At 35.7% G+C, this 18,514-nt stretch overlaps 1 protein-coding gene across 1 annotated transcript in view; it reads right to left on the minus strand.

Moving 5' to 3' along the window:
* The window catches only part of LanA (laminin subunit alpha), a 178,757-nt gene that overhangs the window by 119,470 nt on the left and 40,773 nt on the right, over nucleotides 1-18,514 (minus strand). Inside the window, exons 3-8 of the mRNA XM_074186666.1 lie at nucleotides 15,466-15,702; nucleotides 10,484-10,654; nucleotides 7,687-7,900; nucleotides 7,421-7,630; nucleotides 3,356-3,628; nucleotides 3,162-3,302 (exon numbers count right to left, since the gene is read on the minus strand). Of these exons, the coding sequence (XP_074042767.1) occupies nucleotides 3,162-3,302; nucleotides 3,356-3,628; nucleotides 7,421-7,630; nucleotides 7,687-7,900; nucleotides 10,484-10,654; nucleotides 15,466-15,702 (1,246 nt within the window). The remainder of the gene's footprint in view (nucleotides 1-3,161; nucleotides 3,303-3,355; nucleotides 3,629-7,420; nucleotides 7,631-7,686; nucleotides 7,901-10,483; nucleotides 10,655-15,465; nucleotides 15,703-18,514) is intronic.

Below are 18,514 nucleotides of genomic sequence, written 5' to 3' on the forward strand. Positions count from 1 at the left end.
AAAACCATATCAGCCATTTCAGCATTCGTAACGTCGGGTATGGTACCAAAAAATCACTTTATAAACTCCGAACTGTGAATTTGCCAATTAATAGTTAAAAATGTGACAGCGAACTTCTATTTTTATAAATCATAACCTACTCGATTTAATTAACTTAATTTGCAAGAGGGGAGTGACAAAAATTATTGAAATAAAATTTGGCTATAAAGTAATATGCATCGATATAGAAAATTGTAAATATCTCGAAAACGATCACCTCCAGCGTTGTTGAGGAGGTGTACCTTTTTTACGTGGAAAAGGTGTGGGAATTAGGTTTTTTCATAAAAAGTACTAAAAGTTTACGGTAAAAAAAGTTAGAGCAATTTGAAATAAATAATGACAGCGTACGCTGCGCCCTCTAGTTATTACATGAAAATTAATACAAAATTATGATTTCCCACATCAAAATAACCTTGGGTACCGAATTTCGTGCAAATAACTTATTTTTTGCAAGAGTTATTTTCAAAAAGCGAACAAAAAAAATTCAATTTCAACACTCCGTATTTCCGAAACGAAGCATTTTCGGACACAAGTTCATATATACTTTTTTTTTAAATTGTCTCAGGAATACGTTACTCAAATATTTTAACTTCCTTATGTTACACCCTGTATATTAACTGAAAATACTGTATTTGGTTTTGATATGAGCAATAGATGTAGCTTAGGTTAGGTCAAAAGTGAGTGAGTCGACCCTCCACCGCAACCCGTATGGGTTTATTGTGGCTCACACCTATTCACACTCGGCCAAATATACCCAGCGATGCCGATTAGTTTGTATGGTGAGTGGTCTTTCAGGTCAGATGGTGAGAGTACGGATCTGCCGAACTCAAAGAACCTGATTCGGACCCCAGCGGGGCAGGCACAAAGTATGTGCTCTGCTGTTTCATTATTTTCGAAACAGAGCTGACACACGCTGTCTTCCGACAGTCCGAGTCTCTGCATATGACGATTCAAATGACAGTGACCTGTGAGAAGGCCTGTTAGATATCGTAGTTCATCCCTACTTGATACCAAACTGTAGTTTGATAGGTTCTTAGGCAGGTTGATATCTCTGTCCTGAGTCAGCGACACTTAGCACACCTAAAATATGGAAGACCAGAAAAATCAGCAGTCGCCCATGGTGTTTTGCAACAAAATCATTCCATAGACTTTAGTTCATATAAATAACGATAACATTGTGAGTATACTCAGTTTAATCTTTCTCTTGAAGATGATCACTTGGTGATCGAAACACGTGTTGGGGTGTTAAAATAACGGTTTGGTGTTGGGATAAAACTCCAGTAATATTCAGTACTCTCAATTCATGAAAAGGTAATATTTTGATGATAATTTAGACAAACTCGAAATATTTAATTAACACCAAGAAATTGACAGGTAAGGAATTGTAGGATGTGAAATTTTCAGAAAAATCTTGCGTTGTGTTTGCCAAACCTACCACCGACCGTGAGTCCGCTGTATATTAGGCCGCGAGATTTTTCAGCAATTGCAATAAACTAGTCATTGAATGACAGAAGTTCACCATCAACGGAGTTTCCTACATTGATGATAATAATAACTTTAATCAAGGCACTTAATAATAGGGGAGCCCGAGCGGGGATTTCGGGATTTACTAAAGCGCGGCAGATTAATATACAGGGGGATACCTTGTACCCGGTTAAGTACCTCCACCAAATATGAGCCCCATATATAAGGCCGCTGAGAGATAAAGGATCAGATTAGTAAAAAAAATGTATCATCAGAAATTCTCGAGCGCGTCAGATTAAGGTAGGGTGAGTTAATTACCTGCTAAATAGTATATAATCCAGTAATCTGACAATTTGAGAGTGACATAAAGAAAGGGGAGGATAGCAAAGTTGTAAAAAAATAACGTCATTTCGACATTCTCGAGTGTAGCTAATAATTTTTTTTGAAGGAAATAATTCGAGGATAACGAAAAATATATAATCTGACGATTTCCGCAAGCCGAAATAACAAAAATTCGTCGATAAAGTTTAATGCGTGCAGCTGTGTTTCTATTCCTCTATTCTCTATTCACTTTTTCTCTATCTAATACTCTCTCACTCCGTCCCACTCTGAATTTTGTTGCCATGACGCCATCACAACTGATCACAGAGACTCGTTCGTGATGAAGATGATGATTAATTAATCAATTAATTGATGGATGTAGCCGTTACTACGTGGTAGGAAATCATAATGAAGAAAAGAGAAATTAAACTTTCTATGTTTTTTACCACTTTTATTTTTAACTAACGTTACTGCAGTTTCGTCCTATAATGACATTTTCAAACTTAAGTTTGAAAATATATTGTATGAGTTAGTAACAAATAAAAGTGGTAATAAACAGAAAGTTTCATTTCTCTTTTCTTCATTAATCAATCAATTGATTATAAAAATTTAATTGTTTTGAGCATTTTTTTTAATTATTTTTTTATGAATACAAGTATACTAATTAAAAAACATACACTTATTCATTTGCATGCTATTTCCTGAGCTTTTCAATTGAGTTCACATGCATATTATTTTTGTCAGATTAAGCGAATTCCTCTAGATAATCGTCAGATTATGAGACAGCACGTCTAGTACATAAAGATGAACGATATATATGTCAATCTGACGCGCTTGAGTATTTCAAAATGGCGAATTTTTTTGCACATTATAATAACGGCCGCGAGTTTGCGTCAAATCGAAATCGTCAGATTATTGAATGAGAGCTTTTTTTTGTTGCACTTAACACCCCCTTAGAGAATCTGACGTGCTCGATAATTTTTTTTTCTTCTCACTTTTACCCCTTACGTACAACCACCCACATCATTCAAACGATCAGAATAACATACCAACATTATGAAAAAAACGTAGGACATTGATGCTATCAATATCTGACGCGCTCGAGTATGTCCATGCAACAGTATTTTTTCACATATTTAAAAATCTATAGCCGCTTCCCCCACCGATGAAAAGGTATATATTATATAACATTTTTTTCTTCTTATCATCTAAGCTTTGTAACCCAATATGTCTCAATGGGGCTCGAGTAAATCCCCATTTTTCATCGTGGGCTCCCCTGCTATAACGATCCTTAGTCTAGATAGATAGTTAAATCATCGAATAATATTTTTACTCACAAGTGCATTCGTTTCCTTTATAATAATAGCCATCTCTGCACTGATCACATTTCAAACCTGCATATTTATTTTTGCAAGTACAACTGCCAGTTTCTTGGTCACATAACTCCGAAACCGATCCCAGTGGATCACACTGACATCCTGCAAAATTAAAATTATTTCGAAAAAATACTACCACTGAGAATTCAACTTACTTATACAATCGGAAAAATTGAAAAAACCAGGAGCGCATTCTTTACAGTATTTTCCTCCGAAATTTGGTAGACAGTTACATTCCCCTTCATGTGCGGAACATTGTAATTGACGGGTACCATTCAGGTAACATTCGCAAGGCTTGCAATCAGGATAACCATAATAGCCAAAACTACATTTATCACAGTTTGGAGGTGTATATTCTTTTTTACATTCGCATCGACCTGATCCTTCCGCACAATTTCCGGTAGAGTAAAAGACGTCACACTGGCAATCTGAAAGTCAAAGTTATTTTGTAAGGTTGAATATGTCAAAAACAGTTTATTATATTCTTACAGAACTACAACTTGGCTTTGACATTAAAAAAATATTCTCACCCGGAAGAAGTAAGTATTAGATTCATATAAAAATTATAAAAGGAATAAACTGAATCTCAGTTCATATTTATGTCAATGACAAGAACACTAGTTGGTAGTAAATACAGAAGTTGCCATGTAGTCATGTAATCAACAAGTTCAGAAATATGAAAAATAAAGATAAAGGTCCTATAAATATGAGCGATAGCTCATTCGATTCGGAATCACCTCTAGAAAATGTTTTTGAAGGATTTTGGTGCAGGAAAAAAATTACAATTGTTATTGACAAAATAAGATTTAAAAAAATGATATTTAGTATTTCGTTAATATCTCAAAAAATATTAATATTTAAGCAAATTTCAAACAAGCTCGTTAAAGAGGAGAAAATTTCCGATAAAAAAGTCCTGACTCCGGAAACTCTATCTCCATTATTTATAATTTTAATTTGACGTTGAAAATAGGGTTCCGCGCGGCTGTTACGGCATGCGCGCGCTGCCGCTAAAGAGAGTTTATCAAAAGAAATAATTTTTTTATAACATAAAATGTCATTTTAAAAATTTAAAAAAATCTGGTATCTTCTTAACACTTGAATGAATCGAGTCCAGTAGAAAAGAAAGTTTTATCACCATTTTTCAAAAAGTTATTCAATTGTTAACTAACAAATTTTTCCCCAATCTCCGTTGGCATAAATAATGGGATAAAAGGTATAAATAATTGGCCTATAAATTTTAAACTTCGTGGAGCCCTTTTGATATATATACTTCATATGATCCTGCGATAAAAGTTCATAAACATTTATTAATTTGTTAATTATGATTTTTTATATTTCGATTGTTTGAATAATTAGTTAAGAAATAATTTTGCTTCTCAAAATCATAATTCACACTTTTAAATAGTCTGGAAAAATTTTTTTTTCATTTATTATTCAATTGTTTATCAGTTTAACAATTTGTTATAAACAAATATTGACCAACGTTATATTTTTTTCTGAAGCAGAAAAAAATTATAAAAACAGCTATATATAAAAAAGTGCAATAATTTTTTTTTATAATTTATTATAATTTTTTATATATTTATATAATTTTTTTATGGTAGTATTTTTATATATAGCTGTTTTAATAATTTTTTTCTGCTTCAAAAAAAATATGACGTTGGTCAATATTTGTTTATAACAAATTGTTAAACTAATAAACAATTAAATGATGAATAAAAATTTTTTTGACAAACTATTCAAAAAGTGTAAATTATGATTTTTAAAAGCAAAATTATTTCTTAACTAATTATTCAAACAATCAAAATATAAAAAAACCGATTTTAAACAATTAAACAACAAAATAGCAAAAAAAATTTTTTTCAAAATAATTGAATTTCTCTATTTGTTTGAAACAATTCAATGAACAAATTACGTAAAAAATTCATATCTTATGTTAGAACCTGCCATTGTTCAATGTGAACACAGACATACTTAAATATCAATAGAAAAAAATTATCAACAATTTTTAGATATTTCATTTTGCAATATTTATAAAAAATCATAATTATCATATTGATAACACTTACCCTAACTAAACGATTAAACATAATGCAAAGCAATGTTACGATATAACAGGGTATTCCTTAACGATATGCGGATAATCAAGCCACATCTGAGAATCTCGACCTATTTGAAAATACATTCTTCTGGTTATTCTGTAATCTCACTTTTTCTCTTGTTTTTTTTTCTATTTTTTGACTATATTCATTTGATTCGTCAACATCACACCATGAAACTGTGACACCACACACAAGCTGATGATATCAGCTTTTGTGGATTTTCTGTTCATTATAAGCCTCATATTATTGAGTTTTCTTTGTATCATTTGATTTTGTATCAATTGACTTTCTGTATCTTTTCGCTACTTATGAATGAATAATTATTTTTTTATCGTAGTATGAACTGGTCAGGCCCTATGACCCGAAGCCCCGATACATTCGGGGGGGGTGCCAGCATTATCAAACAACGACCACTCCCCACACTGTGGGGTAAGTGATCATTGGGTCCGAGGATCATGTGCCCCGAGCAAGCGCAGTGAGCCAAGAATGACAGCCTCCTGCATCTGTCCGGCCAAGATTTCTGCCTTGGTGCGGCATCATTCCATCAAGGACTCCAATAATCAAAACAACCATCTTGACAAAGTGGTCTGGATAGAGTCTACGGAGTTTGAAGAGAAAATCTCGATATTTTATCTTTTCCTCCTCTTTTTGGACGATATTCGTCTCGTCAAGAGCTGAAAACTGCACGACAAATATCATCTTGCTCTGGTGGTCGAGAAGGACTACATCAGGCTTATTAACTTGTATGAGCCTGAGGGTGGGGAACGAATAGTTCCAATAAATTCGGCACTTCTAGTTACGTTGTGGGATATTGAATCCCACAACGGATTCAATATCCCCTGGAGCGTATGGTAATACCGGTGTCTCGTCAATACTGTAAGAGTGCCTTAGATCGTAATATAGCACTTTTAGGGCCGCGTTATGTCGATGGATATAGGCCGAGACCGCATATGCTGGAAATACTGATAGCAAGTGCATTAGGGTCTCGGACGCCTCGCTGTAGGCCCTGCACCTTGTGTCAGGAACCTCTATACCCATCACGCAACTGTGGTAGACTAAGGTGTTGAAGACATCATATTGGCAAGCAATGATGAACTCCTCAGTTTCCGACTTCAGCCTACTCGACCTGAGGAAAGCGAAAGTCAGGTGCTTTGATAAGCCAAGATCTTCAATGTTATTTAAGAAGATTCCATGCATTAGCTTATCCTTGTGTTTCTGCAGAAGTGAGGTGATCTCTGCGGCTTTTATATGAGCTTTTTGCTGAACGGGTTCCAACTCGGTGACAGAGTTGTGGTCACCTCGTTCAGTGTAGAAAACTAAACCGAGTTCATCAGCTGCTCGGGCAGCTGCCCTGAAAAGAAATGCTTCAATTTCTGCTCTTTCATGGCCACGGACCATGCAGAGAAGGGGATCCGAACTCCTCACGACTTTACAGGCTACATCCAGTACCATTCTGTCATGTAGACACTCTAAACTCAAAAGTCCACGGCCTCCCTGTTGTCGGGGGAAGTACAACCGTGGAAATGGCGATTTGGGATGAAAACTCCTGTAGAGATGCATAATTTTTCGGGTCTTTACGTCGAGTTGATACAGCTCCTCTCGAGTCCACTTCACTACTCCAAACGAGTAGAATAAGATTGGAACGGCAAGCATATTTGTTGCAGCAACTTTGTTCTTCCCCGACAGTTCCGATGACCAGATCTGTCGAAGTTTGTGCTGATACTTGCCGCGGAGAGAGTTCTTCACTGCTGTTACCTCTTGTGAGTGGCGTTGTTCCACCTCGAGGAAAGCCATACGTCTCTCCGGCATCCAAATGGTGTAGAATGCTTCCATCTACGAGCTGCACATCCTCTCCGTAGTCCCTGCATCGTCCTCTTTTGAGATGGACCATTGCACATTTGTCTATCCCGAATTTCATACCGATAACATACGTGTACTCTTCCACCACCCTCAAGGATTGATGGAAATCTTTCTCTATCGACTATCTGGATATTTCATTCATTTGATATAAGTCGAAAGAAATGTACCTATTAACAATTGAGGCGAAAGTTCAAAAGTGAATTTTGGGTTTTGAAAATGGAAATAGATTATTTTCCGAAACGACGACCAATTACTCACGTTGGCATGCATCGGTTTCATTCCAGTGTTTCTCATAGGGTCGGAAATAATTAGGTTTGCACTTGTTGCAATTAATTCCTTCAGTATTGTGTTGACAATTTTGACATACACCACCTCCTTCAAATTTGCCATGAATGTCCAGGGATAAATGATTCTTATCGATATCTTCATCATAAATGCATTGATTACTGTGTCCAAAACAATTACAAGCTGAAAAATATTAATTTGTATCTGGTCTTAACAGTGGATTAGTATAAACCACTTACGTTCACATCTGAAAGGAGCATTATGCTTTGATTGTTTCCACGATTTTTGTTCGTATCCGGGACAACATGTGTCACATTTAGCGCCGCAGGTATTATGTTTACATCGGCAAAGTAGTACTCTGTTATCACGAGGATCTGGAATATCACAAGCATCTGCATGTCCATTACACATACAACGTCCTCCGATGCTAATTTCCTTGATGGAGTAGAAATACTGAAAAAAATTATGAGAATATTATTAACATTAACATTTCCGTAAATTGTCTGTATGTTTCTGACATGGACGGCTTGAGTTTTACAAATGACTATTCATGATTTATTCAGCAAATTATGATTTTTATGTTTGATAAGCGCAGAGAGACGAACTTCTCCAGTTCCACTAACCCTAATTTTTTTGTGAAAATTTTGTTAATCTCAGAAAAATTGTATTTATGGTTATATTTTTATTTCATTAATATTATTATTTCATAAATTCAGTATTTTCTCTCATGCTTTACTTGTAGGTATCCTGGAAAAAAAATAATACTTTCCGTCAGCTCTAATAACCAAAAAAAAACCTTTGTCTACCATACCCAAATTTAACTTTTTTAAGCTTTTGCTTCTAATAGGAAGCTTCTCTTCGGGCAGTTTATTTGACAAATGACATTTGTCAAACAGGAACATATTTCTTCTTCATTTGGATATGGTAGTCAAAGATTTATTTTTTTTTCAGAATATCTAAAAGTGAAGAATGGGAGTAAATAATAAATTAATGAACTGAAGAAACCAACCCACTAAAATTAGGTTTAAAAAGGAATGGCTTTCATTTACATGACTCGTGCACTAATTGAAATCTGAAAAAATAAAATAAATAAAATAAAAAAATAGATAGAAATACAATAAATTTATTAACTACTATATTGATTGTCCACCATAATTTCCCATGATGAAAAACTACCATTTTAACAACTCACATATCAATACTGATATTATTCTTACATGTACACATTTATTTAAGCGTAATGGTACCATGAATTCTTTTATATTCGCCACAATCTATATATAAGCACTATTATTATCAACTTCAAATATGCTTCTAACACCTTCAATAATTACCAAGTTCTCTACCATTCTCTACATTTTTTGATTGGAATTTTAATAGTTATTTTTATATTGTAACTCATACATGTATATATATATATATATATATATATATATATATATATATATATATATATATATATTCTCCTTGATCACTTGATCACTTGCCCCACACCGTGGGGCAAGTGATCATTGGGTTCGAAAATCATGTGTCTGAGCAAGCGCAGTGAGCCAAGTGCATTAGGGTCTCTAGCGCCTCGCGGCAGACCCTGCACCTTGTGTCAGGGACCACTCCACCCATCACGCGACTGCGGTAGGCTAAGTTGTTGAAGACACCATCCTGGCAAGCCATGATGAACTCCTCAGTTTCTGACTTCAGCCCACTCGACCTGAGGATAAGCCAAAGTGTTTCCGCAGAAGTGAGGTGATCTCTGTGACTTTTATATGTGCTTTTTGCTGAACGGGTTCAAACTAGGTGACAGAGTTGTTATCACCTCGTTCAGTGTCGAAATCTAAACCGAGTTCATCAGCTGCTCGAGCAGCTGCCCTAAAGAGAAATGCTTCAATTCCTGATATCTCATGGTCGGGGACTATGCATAGAAGGGGGTCCGAACTCCTGACGTCTTTACAGGCTACATCCAGTACCATTCTGTCATCTAGACACTCAAAACTCAAAAGTCCACGGCCTCCCTTTTGTCCGGGGGAATACAACCGTGGAATGGACGATTTGGGATGTAAACTTCTATAGAGATGCATCATTTTTCGGGCCTTTACGTCGAGTTGATACAGCTCCTCCCGAGTCCATTTCACTACTCCAAACGAGTAGAGTAAGATTGGAACAACAAGTATATTTGTTGCAGCAACTTTGTTCTTCTCCGACAGTTCCGATGACCAGATCTGTCGAAGTTTGTGCTGATACTTGCCGCGGAGAGAGTTCTTCATTGCTGTTACCTCTTGTGAGTAACGGTGTTCCACCCCGAGGTAAGTATACGTCTCTCCGGCATGCAGATGGTGTAGAATGCTTCCATCTACGAGCTATCTATTATTATCAGCATTATTATTATTATTATCATTATGGCTCATACGAGTTAATTTTATGATGAATTAAAGAGTTATGTACTGATGTGTTCCAAAAATATAGTGAATTTTTATTCATTCGAATCTAACTTTGAAAGAAATGGCATTCATTTTGTTTGTGTGATCTTGAAATTATAAAGTGTTGGTTATAAATCTGTTATAAATCGGAAAATATGTTCAGAAAATAATTCTTTAGATGTGTAGCTAATTTTGATGAATCTACAAATCAGAATATTTCTTCTATGAGAGAAATAGAGTGAAAATTAGTAGAAGTTATACCTTCTATATATTCTATTACGTTATTGATGAACTTATTTCTATTGAACATGAACATCAATGTTTGTTTGAAGGTGGTTGACAATGTTTCGTGGTGTATTTCATCAGTTCGGACTTCCATTGTCTAGTATAATATAAATTGATTTGAAATCCCTGTAAGAAATTAAAAAGATTAACCGGTTAATCTGTTAATCTTTTTAATTTCTTTCAGGGATTTCAAATAAATTTATATTATATTAGACAATGGAAGTCCGAACTGATGAAATATGAACATCAATGATTATGAATCATGTGAAATGCTTTGAGATAAGGATCCAAACAAAAACGGACAAGGTGTACAATACCTTAATATTATGATCCTTACCCTTCTTGTCACTGTTGGATCCTGTCGAGCTACTGACATCAAATGTCCCAATAAATTTTTCGTTCTTAAAAACCGTAGTCTGACATTGGTAGCTCTTGTCCATTCTTGCAATACCGATGAGTTGAAATAATGATTAGATGATGGTCTCTTATTCAATAGAGAAACTGGTATCTGTAAAAATTGAACAAAGAAATATAAAAATAGAGAACAGAAGTAACCTTTGCAAAGAATATCGTTTATATCTAAACTACGTGAAATATTCAGTTTTTAACTACTATATAATATTCCTACTATAAATATCCCGAATTCCCGGGATAATTCAGACGGTTCACTATGTCTGAAATGATTCTCCCGGTGTTGACGAGAAGCTAGTACTTCGAAACCGTTCTATCGTTGGTCGTCCCCACCAAATGAAATTAATTTCAGCTTTTCATATACAGGGTGTTCATTTGAAAACTTCCCACCACGGATTTATCGAAAACTACTGATTGAAAGAAAAAACGCCGAGACACGTCAGAAGATACATCAAAGGGGACAACTTTTTAACCAATAACTACTTCACCCCCTTTCACCCTCTGCACCCCAGGATCATTTCCTTGAAAATTTTAAATGACAAGGGGTATCGAGTGATAGCTTGTTTGAAAAGTCTTCCGAAGTCCTTCATTTTGACGTTTATTTTTTTCAAATCGGTCGATTCGTTTTCCAGAAAATTAGAAAAATCTGCATTAATTTTTATTTGTTCCGATAGAAAACAAAAACACACGAAAATATCACTTTTCATTTCAATTACATTTAAGGTTTGCCAAATCCACAATTCGTTTATAATTCAAAACGAAAACTACCAACATAAACAGCAGTTCGAATGATTAGACGTGGCAATAACCAAATACCAATCCCAATTTTTTCCGCGATTTTTTCATCAACACAGATATCCTAGGCGAACTGTTTTTATTGTTTACATGTGTGGTTATTCTCAGTTGCTAGGTGAAAGAAGGAATTGAATTTCCTGTCAGTTACCTCTGTCACAGTTTTCAGATCGTGAAAAGTAAATCATTGATTCAGAATCTATTTCGAAAATGGTTTACACACTAGCCGAAAGAGTGGAAATTATTCTGATTTATGGTGCCCAAAATCAATGTGCTCGGCAAACTGCCGTCACGTTTAATGCCAGACATCCAGATAAGTTAACTTCGCATAGGTATGTTTTGGACCTAGTTACTAAATTTACTCAAACTGGATCGGTTGCAAATAAAAAACGTGATAATAGAAGAGTTTTGGATGAAGCCGCTCAAATTGAAGTTTTAGGTCATTTTGGAATAAATCCTAATACTTCGTTACGCAAAATTGCTGCTGCGACTCATATTTCATTAGGCTCTGTACACACAGTTACTAAACTCCATAAATTTCATCCATTCAAAATGAAAATATTGCAAGAGTTAACCGAAGATGATTTTGATAGGCGAGTGGAGTTTTGTGAAATAATGACTGCAGCGATTAATGATAATACCATTCGTGTGAAGAATGTCTGCTTCACTGATGAATGCACATTTTATCTAAATGGATTTGTTAATAAGCATAACTGTAGGTATTGGAGCAATGAAAATCCGTATGCTTTTGTGGAAGGGCACACCCAGTACCCTCAAAAAATTAATGTATGGGCAGGAATTTTAGGAAACAAAGTGCTTGGGCCATTGTTCATTGATAGAAATTTAAATGGAGACATTTATTTGGATATGTTGGAAACTACTATCAATCCGCTTATCACTGAAACCATTGAAAACCAAATCGAAGAGGATGGAAACCCTACACTTGATGAGGCTCAGATATATTTCCAGCAAGACGGTGCTCCTCCTCACTATGTTCTTCCGGTTCGACAATGGCTAGACAACGAGTTTCCCGATAAATGGATAGGGCGAAGAGGGCCTATGGAATGGCCTGCTAGGTCCCCGGATTTGACGCCATTAGACTTTTTTCTATGGGGCCATTTGAAGTCCATTGTGTTCACTCCCCAACCTGCAAATTTGAATGAACTTCGTCAACGCATTATCGACAGCTGCCATGATATCCAACAACATGTATTTGAAAATGTCCGTCAGGAATTTGAACATCGCCTATATCATTGTTTGGCCACCAACGGGCAACATTTTGAACAATTATTGAAATAAAATGTAATATTTTTGTATGTATTGTTTCCAAAATTCCCAAATTAGGATCAATAATATTTTTCTAATTTTCTGGAAAACGAATCGACCGATTTGAAAAGAATAAACGTCATAATGAAGGACTTCGGAAGACTTTTCAAACAAGCTATCACTCGATACCCCTTGTCATTTAAAATTTTCAAGGAAATGATCCTGGGGTGCAGAGGGTGAAAGGGGGTGAAGTAGTTATTGGTTAAAAAGTTGTCCCCTTTGATGTATCTTCTGACGTGTCTCGGCGTTTTTTCTTTCAATCAGTAGTTTTCGATAAATCCGTGGTGGGAAGTTTTCAAATGAACACCCTGTATAGGAAGTTACTTGCGACGAATCTTCCAAATGAAAAATGTTGTACTGATGCCTGATAGTTTTACTTCAGGTTTTTTCGCGGCATTAGCTGGGTTAGCTGTTGTTTTTTCGTCTGGTACTTGCCACTCGTATCTACACCGTGTAGGAATGTGTGGTTCCACTTCTCATACTTGTCAGAGAGCGAAGGAAGTGTCAAATCTATTAAAATAAGTAGTGGTGTGCCCGAGGGGTCGGTGCTGGGACCCACACTATGGAACATCATATATGACGACTTTCTGAAATCGGAAATGCCTGATGGAATAAAACTTATTGGTTTCGCGGATGATGTTGCCGCTATAGTGCCAGCAGAAACAGAAGACCTTCTGGTAAACTTGACAAACATGGGACTGGTCTGTATCTCAGAAAAAATTAACCGGCTGCGCTTGTAATTGGCCCCTCAAGAAGACTGAAGCTGTCCTACTGTCTAAGAGAAGGAAACTATAACCAATAAATTTCGACATCCAAAGAACAACGATTAGACACAGCAAAGCTGTGAAATATTTGGGTATATGTTAGACACACAGCTCACTCTCGGTGAACATATAAGCCAAATCGTAGTCAAAGCCGACAGAACCGTGGCTGCACTAACAAAGCTGATGCCCAATATAAGTGGCCCCAGGGCATCGAAACAATTAGTCACATTCAGCGTGGTGCACTCCCAAATGGTGTACGATTCACCTTGCTGGTACACACTCCTCAATAACAAAAAGCTTCTTCTAAAACTCACCCAATTGCTGAAAAAATTGGTGATACGAATATGCAGCGCATACCGAACAATATCCGCAGAGGCGGCCGGCGTCATAGCGACAATTCCTCCAATAGAATTGTAAACTAGCGAGAGGAAAGATCAATATTCAGGCTTACAGAGGTCGAATGCAAGAGTCAGTTGGCAACAGAAATGGGAAAGAGGAATTCATGTGAGATGGACATACTCCTTAATACCAGATTTTTAGGTCTGGATCAATAGACCTTTCGGCGAAGTGGATTATTTCATTTCCCACCGTTGTTTCCGCAAATACCTTTATGATCGCAGGAGAGCTAAATTTCCAAATTGCCCATATTGTCAAGCTGACCTGTACAAGATGCCAAGAATCAAGGACTGTATTTTTACGCAAAACGGGAAGCATTTTCTGTGTAGAAAACATGATGCAAAGTTTCCAGAGTGGGGAAAAGCCGTGGAATTATGCGGATAACACAGTACCATCTATCATCGAAACCAAAGAAATGGAGGATAGGTGATGAAGAGGATGTCAAGAGGAGGCACATGGAAGGATATATAAAGCATCAATAGTGGCTCAGCAGCCCAAGTACCGAAGTAGTGCGAAAGCGGTTTCAGTTAGGTCAGTTAGGTTAGGTTAGGTCAAAAGTGAGTGGGTCTGTTCGACCCTCCCGCAAGGGTTTATTATGGGTCGCACCGATTCACACTCGACCAAATAAACCCAGCCTCTTAACAAAGCCGATTAGTTTGTATGGTGAGTGGTCTTTCAGGTCAGATGGTAAGAGTACGGCTCTGCCGAACTCTAAAGATCTGATTTGGTCCCCAGCGAGGCAGGCACAAAGTATGTGTTTCAAACGAAGGCGACACACACTGACTTCCGATAGTTCGAGTCTCTACATATGATAATTCAAATGACAGTGACCTGTAAAAAAGACTGTTAGACACCGTAGTTCATCCCTAATGTAGTCTAACAACTGTTTGGTATCAAGCTTTCGAAGGGTGAATAAACGCCTTGGAGTGAGCCAATACTGGAAGATTCTCCCAGATGTCCATAAATATTTTTGCCATCCAGGTGTTCAATATTTGTTTGGCAAAGCCTAAAGCGATGCCAATGACATGTTCTGGTCCGATGAAACTCCTTGCAGCACGCTCCTTTGCAAGGTAGTCAGGAGCCTAATTGCCTAGCCAATATGGCCAGGAATCCAGTACTTGGAGCTCGGACAGGAGAGGTTTTAGGTGGTGAAAATCCACCAGTACGGAACGACCGTGGTCTTTTTGAAGATTTTCTCTCCTCTGACTACAAAATGAAGGTGGTTCCATGCTTGGGTTCACGCAATAATTTTTATGAAGTACTCGCATTGGATTTTCACAGATTTTCTTCAATCGAGGACGGCCTGGCCAATAATGATGATGCCTGATGACAGAACAGCTGTCTACCGGTGGCTCTTGAATTGAAATCACGCTAGAGGTTCCAAATCGTACTTGTCACGTTTCCAATCCATCTTTATGACCAGGGGGAATATAAACCCATCTGATATTTTGATGAAATTATAAATTGATAACAAGCTCCCAGATAAAGATCTGGGAGTTTCACGATCCACAGTAGGTCCTGAGTAACATGAAAAATAAGTAGAAAAATATGTATGGCAGAGAGAAACCTAATTACCAATTATGCGCTCAAAATACCGTGATTTGTTACTAAATTATTTTCATTGTCTCACCTCTCCTCCTTCCAAAGGAACTATTTTCGAATATTCAGTACTACAAATTACTGAATCGTCCCTCGTTATGGGTTGTAAACTTTCTTTTCCAAAAAAGGTTTCACAGTCAGAAGGAGAATCTGAAAAATATTGCCATGGCGTGTAGGTTTTTCCGTAATTAGCAGATTTTTCCAAAACCCATAAACCAGGTCGGGGTGAATTGGCCATTCGTATGTAAACATACGCAACATGGAATTCCTGTAAAAAATGAAACATGAATTATTATCTATTGTCAAAAATGATTTGAAAATGAAGGCCCCCAGCTACTTTTGATAGGAATTATTGAGATAGATTTTTAGAGATTCGCACAAAAAACTGAGTAACATTTTCACTATCATACTAAAGTGTTTTCTAATATATACCAAATTGAATAACATTTTTTTTAAATTTCTTTCCTACGTCGGGATTTATGAAGAAAGATGTTTGTTGAATAATCAATTCATGTATGTAACTTCTGAATGAGATTTTATTGTAAAGTTACTTAAATTTTATTGTGAATCCACTGACCCATTACTTGAACAGAGAAGGCCGCGTCAAGGCCAGTACTCTAACCCTCTTCTCGCTTGAATTTTCATGGACTACTTCAAAAAAACCATTCAGCAACATACAATTTTCCAAAAACCAATTTACTGATATATGTTCGCGGATGACGTTATAACCTGTTCCACAGGAACACATCAACAATTGCAGTAATTTTTGCCATACATCAACTTTGTTCACGAAAGTATAAACTCTATAATAGAATTAGAAACTCAATTATTCAATAATGATAATAATGAATGGTCTTTATTCATTCTACACAAATTACAAGATTGCCGATGAAAGGCGAAGTTCAGCTTACGCTGTTTTACAACTCAACCTATTAACTCAAAGTGAAAAAAAAATGTATATAAAAAGAGAAAAAAGTAAAGTGAGTAAATGATGAATATTACTAGAGTTATTTTCCAATACCAAACCGTTATTTTAATACCTCGAGTTCAAGTTGAAGATCGGAGTTTGATCTTCCTCTTGAAGATGACCATTTGGTGATCGAAACATGCGTCGAATTGTTAAAATAATGGTTGGGTGTTGGGAAAAAACTAACCTAAAACTAAAACCTAACCTAAAAAATTGCAGTAACATTCATTACTTCACCAAAGGTTCCAAACAGTGCATTAGAAGTAAGTAAATGATTACAAATTACAAGTTTGCTTTGAAGGATATTGCTATATAATACATCACAGTGAATGAAAATGATTTATTAAATAGGGTAGAAATAGCATTCGACTAAGAGTTATATTATAAGGAAATCAATAATCAATAACCAGTAAGGAAACAGTCAAAAATATATTTCTCCAGTTTAAGAAAATCTCTAGTTGATTTTAAATGATCTTTTAATTTCTTCTTGAAATTGAAAATGGAATAGTGCCTAAATCCACTGGGTAGAGAGTTATATTTTTTTTATTGAATTATATATAAAACTGCGCGTGAATAGAGAGAAGGAGTGTCTAGGAATAATGAAAGTATTCTGGTTGCGAGTGTGAGATTTATTCTGGGATGAAAATGTCACATATCTTCTTAATAGACAATCTGGTTTCTTTTTCAGCAACATTTTATGAGTTGCCACAAGCAGATGAAGGAAACGAATTTTGTTGATTCTCAACCAGCCAGATTCTTTGAATTTTTCTGAAATATGATCGTATTTAAGAATCCCATATGACAAGCGAATGCAGCTGTTCTGTATTTTTTTGAAGGCGCATTGCTTGCATCACTGCAGGACCATAAGTACAAATACAATATGATATTTTTAACATAATAAGAGAGTCACATAATTTTGGTTTTGAACTGGATGGTGTTCAATTCAATTCAATTTATTTTTTAAAACCATTTTACATACAATAGATAATTAATATCAAAACAATCAATAATGTGAAAATAAATTAAAATAATGGATATTGAATAGTTGTTTGAGTTTTTTTAATGACTCACTGAAGTAGACTCACGCTAGGCAAATATAGCCTGTTTTGTGATGTCTAAATCAGCATGGCATTTGTACAGTTGTATATCTTATTTAATTGTATTCACATGATAAGTGAAGCTTTTTTACATTTATATGAATATAGAAGAAGGATAAGAGAGAGAATTTAAATTAGGGTTCAAATGAGATTGGATAATTTGAATCATTTCGATTGGAGTATAACCGCTTATTGTTTAAAAAATCTCTGTTTAAAATCTGTTTTTCCGTTAATCAGCTGTCGCCCCCGTACAAACGACAACTCTCAGAAGTTGAGAAACTTGTGCGAGCTGAGGACTAACGAGATCTTAACTTTTAACGTGTGATTCCTAACACGGTTGTAGAATCATCCCAGCTTCAACCAGATAAATTCTCTCAAGAAAAATATCTGGTCGAGGCAGGAATCGAACCCACGGTCTTCCGATCGTAAGTCGGGCGCACTACCACCGCGGCCAATTCCACAACAATTGTGTAATGCTTATACACACGATATATACAAAACATAACTAAGTATTTATTTCAATATGAAGTTGAAAATTTTTCTGGGTGATTATGTACATACTTTTTCGCATCTTTTTTGAATAGTTTGAAGGATGTTTCATCTTTTATATTTTTAGGTATATTTAGACGTTGAATTATTTTGGACCATAAAAGAAAAAAAGAATTCTGGGTGACCGTTTTATCAAAGAATTCTATTTTACGTCCTGATTCATTTTTGATCTATTATCTCTCGAATGTTTCTGCTCGTTTATGGAACATTCTTATCAGGCAATGATAAATGTATAGTGATTGAATATTTAACATGTTGGTTTCTTGATATAACTCTCTTATTGAAAAGAGTCTATTTTTTTTTAAGATAATTTTTAATAATGTTTTGAGCGGTTTGTAATGGGCTAATAGCATTTTTAAAAGTTGCATCCCAAGCAGGAATACAATATTTTATTATAGATTCGACAAGAGAGGTATAGAGTAATATAAGATTTTTTGACAGTATGTCACGTAGTTCATAAAAATTGT

This window comes from Leptinotarsa decemlineata, unplaced genomic scaffold (assembly GCF_025532065.1).
Source record: "Leptinotarsa decemlineata unplaced genomic scaffold, Ldec_3_MD MMD2_P_RNA_scaffold_4, whole genome shotgun sequence".
Taxonomy (NCBI): Eukaryota; Metazoa; Arthropoda; class Insecta; order Coleoptera; family Chrysomelidae; genus Leptinotarsa; species Leptinotarsa decemlineata.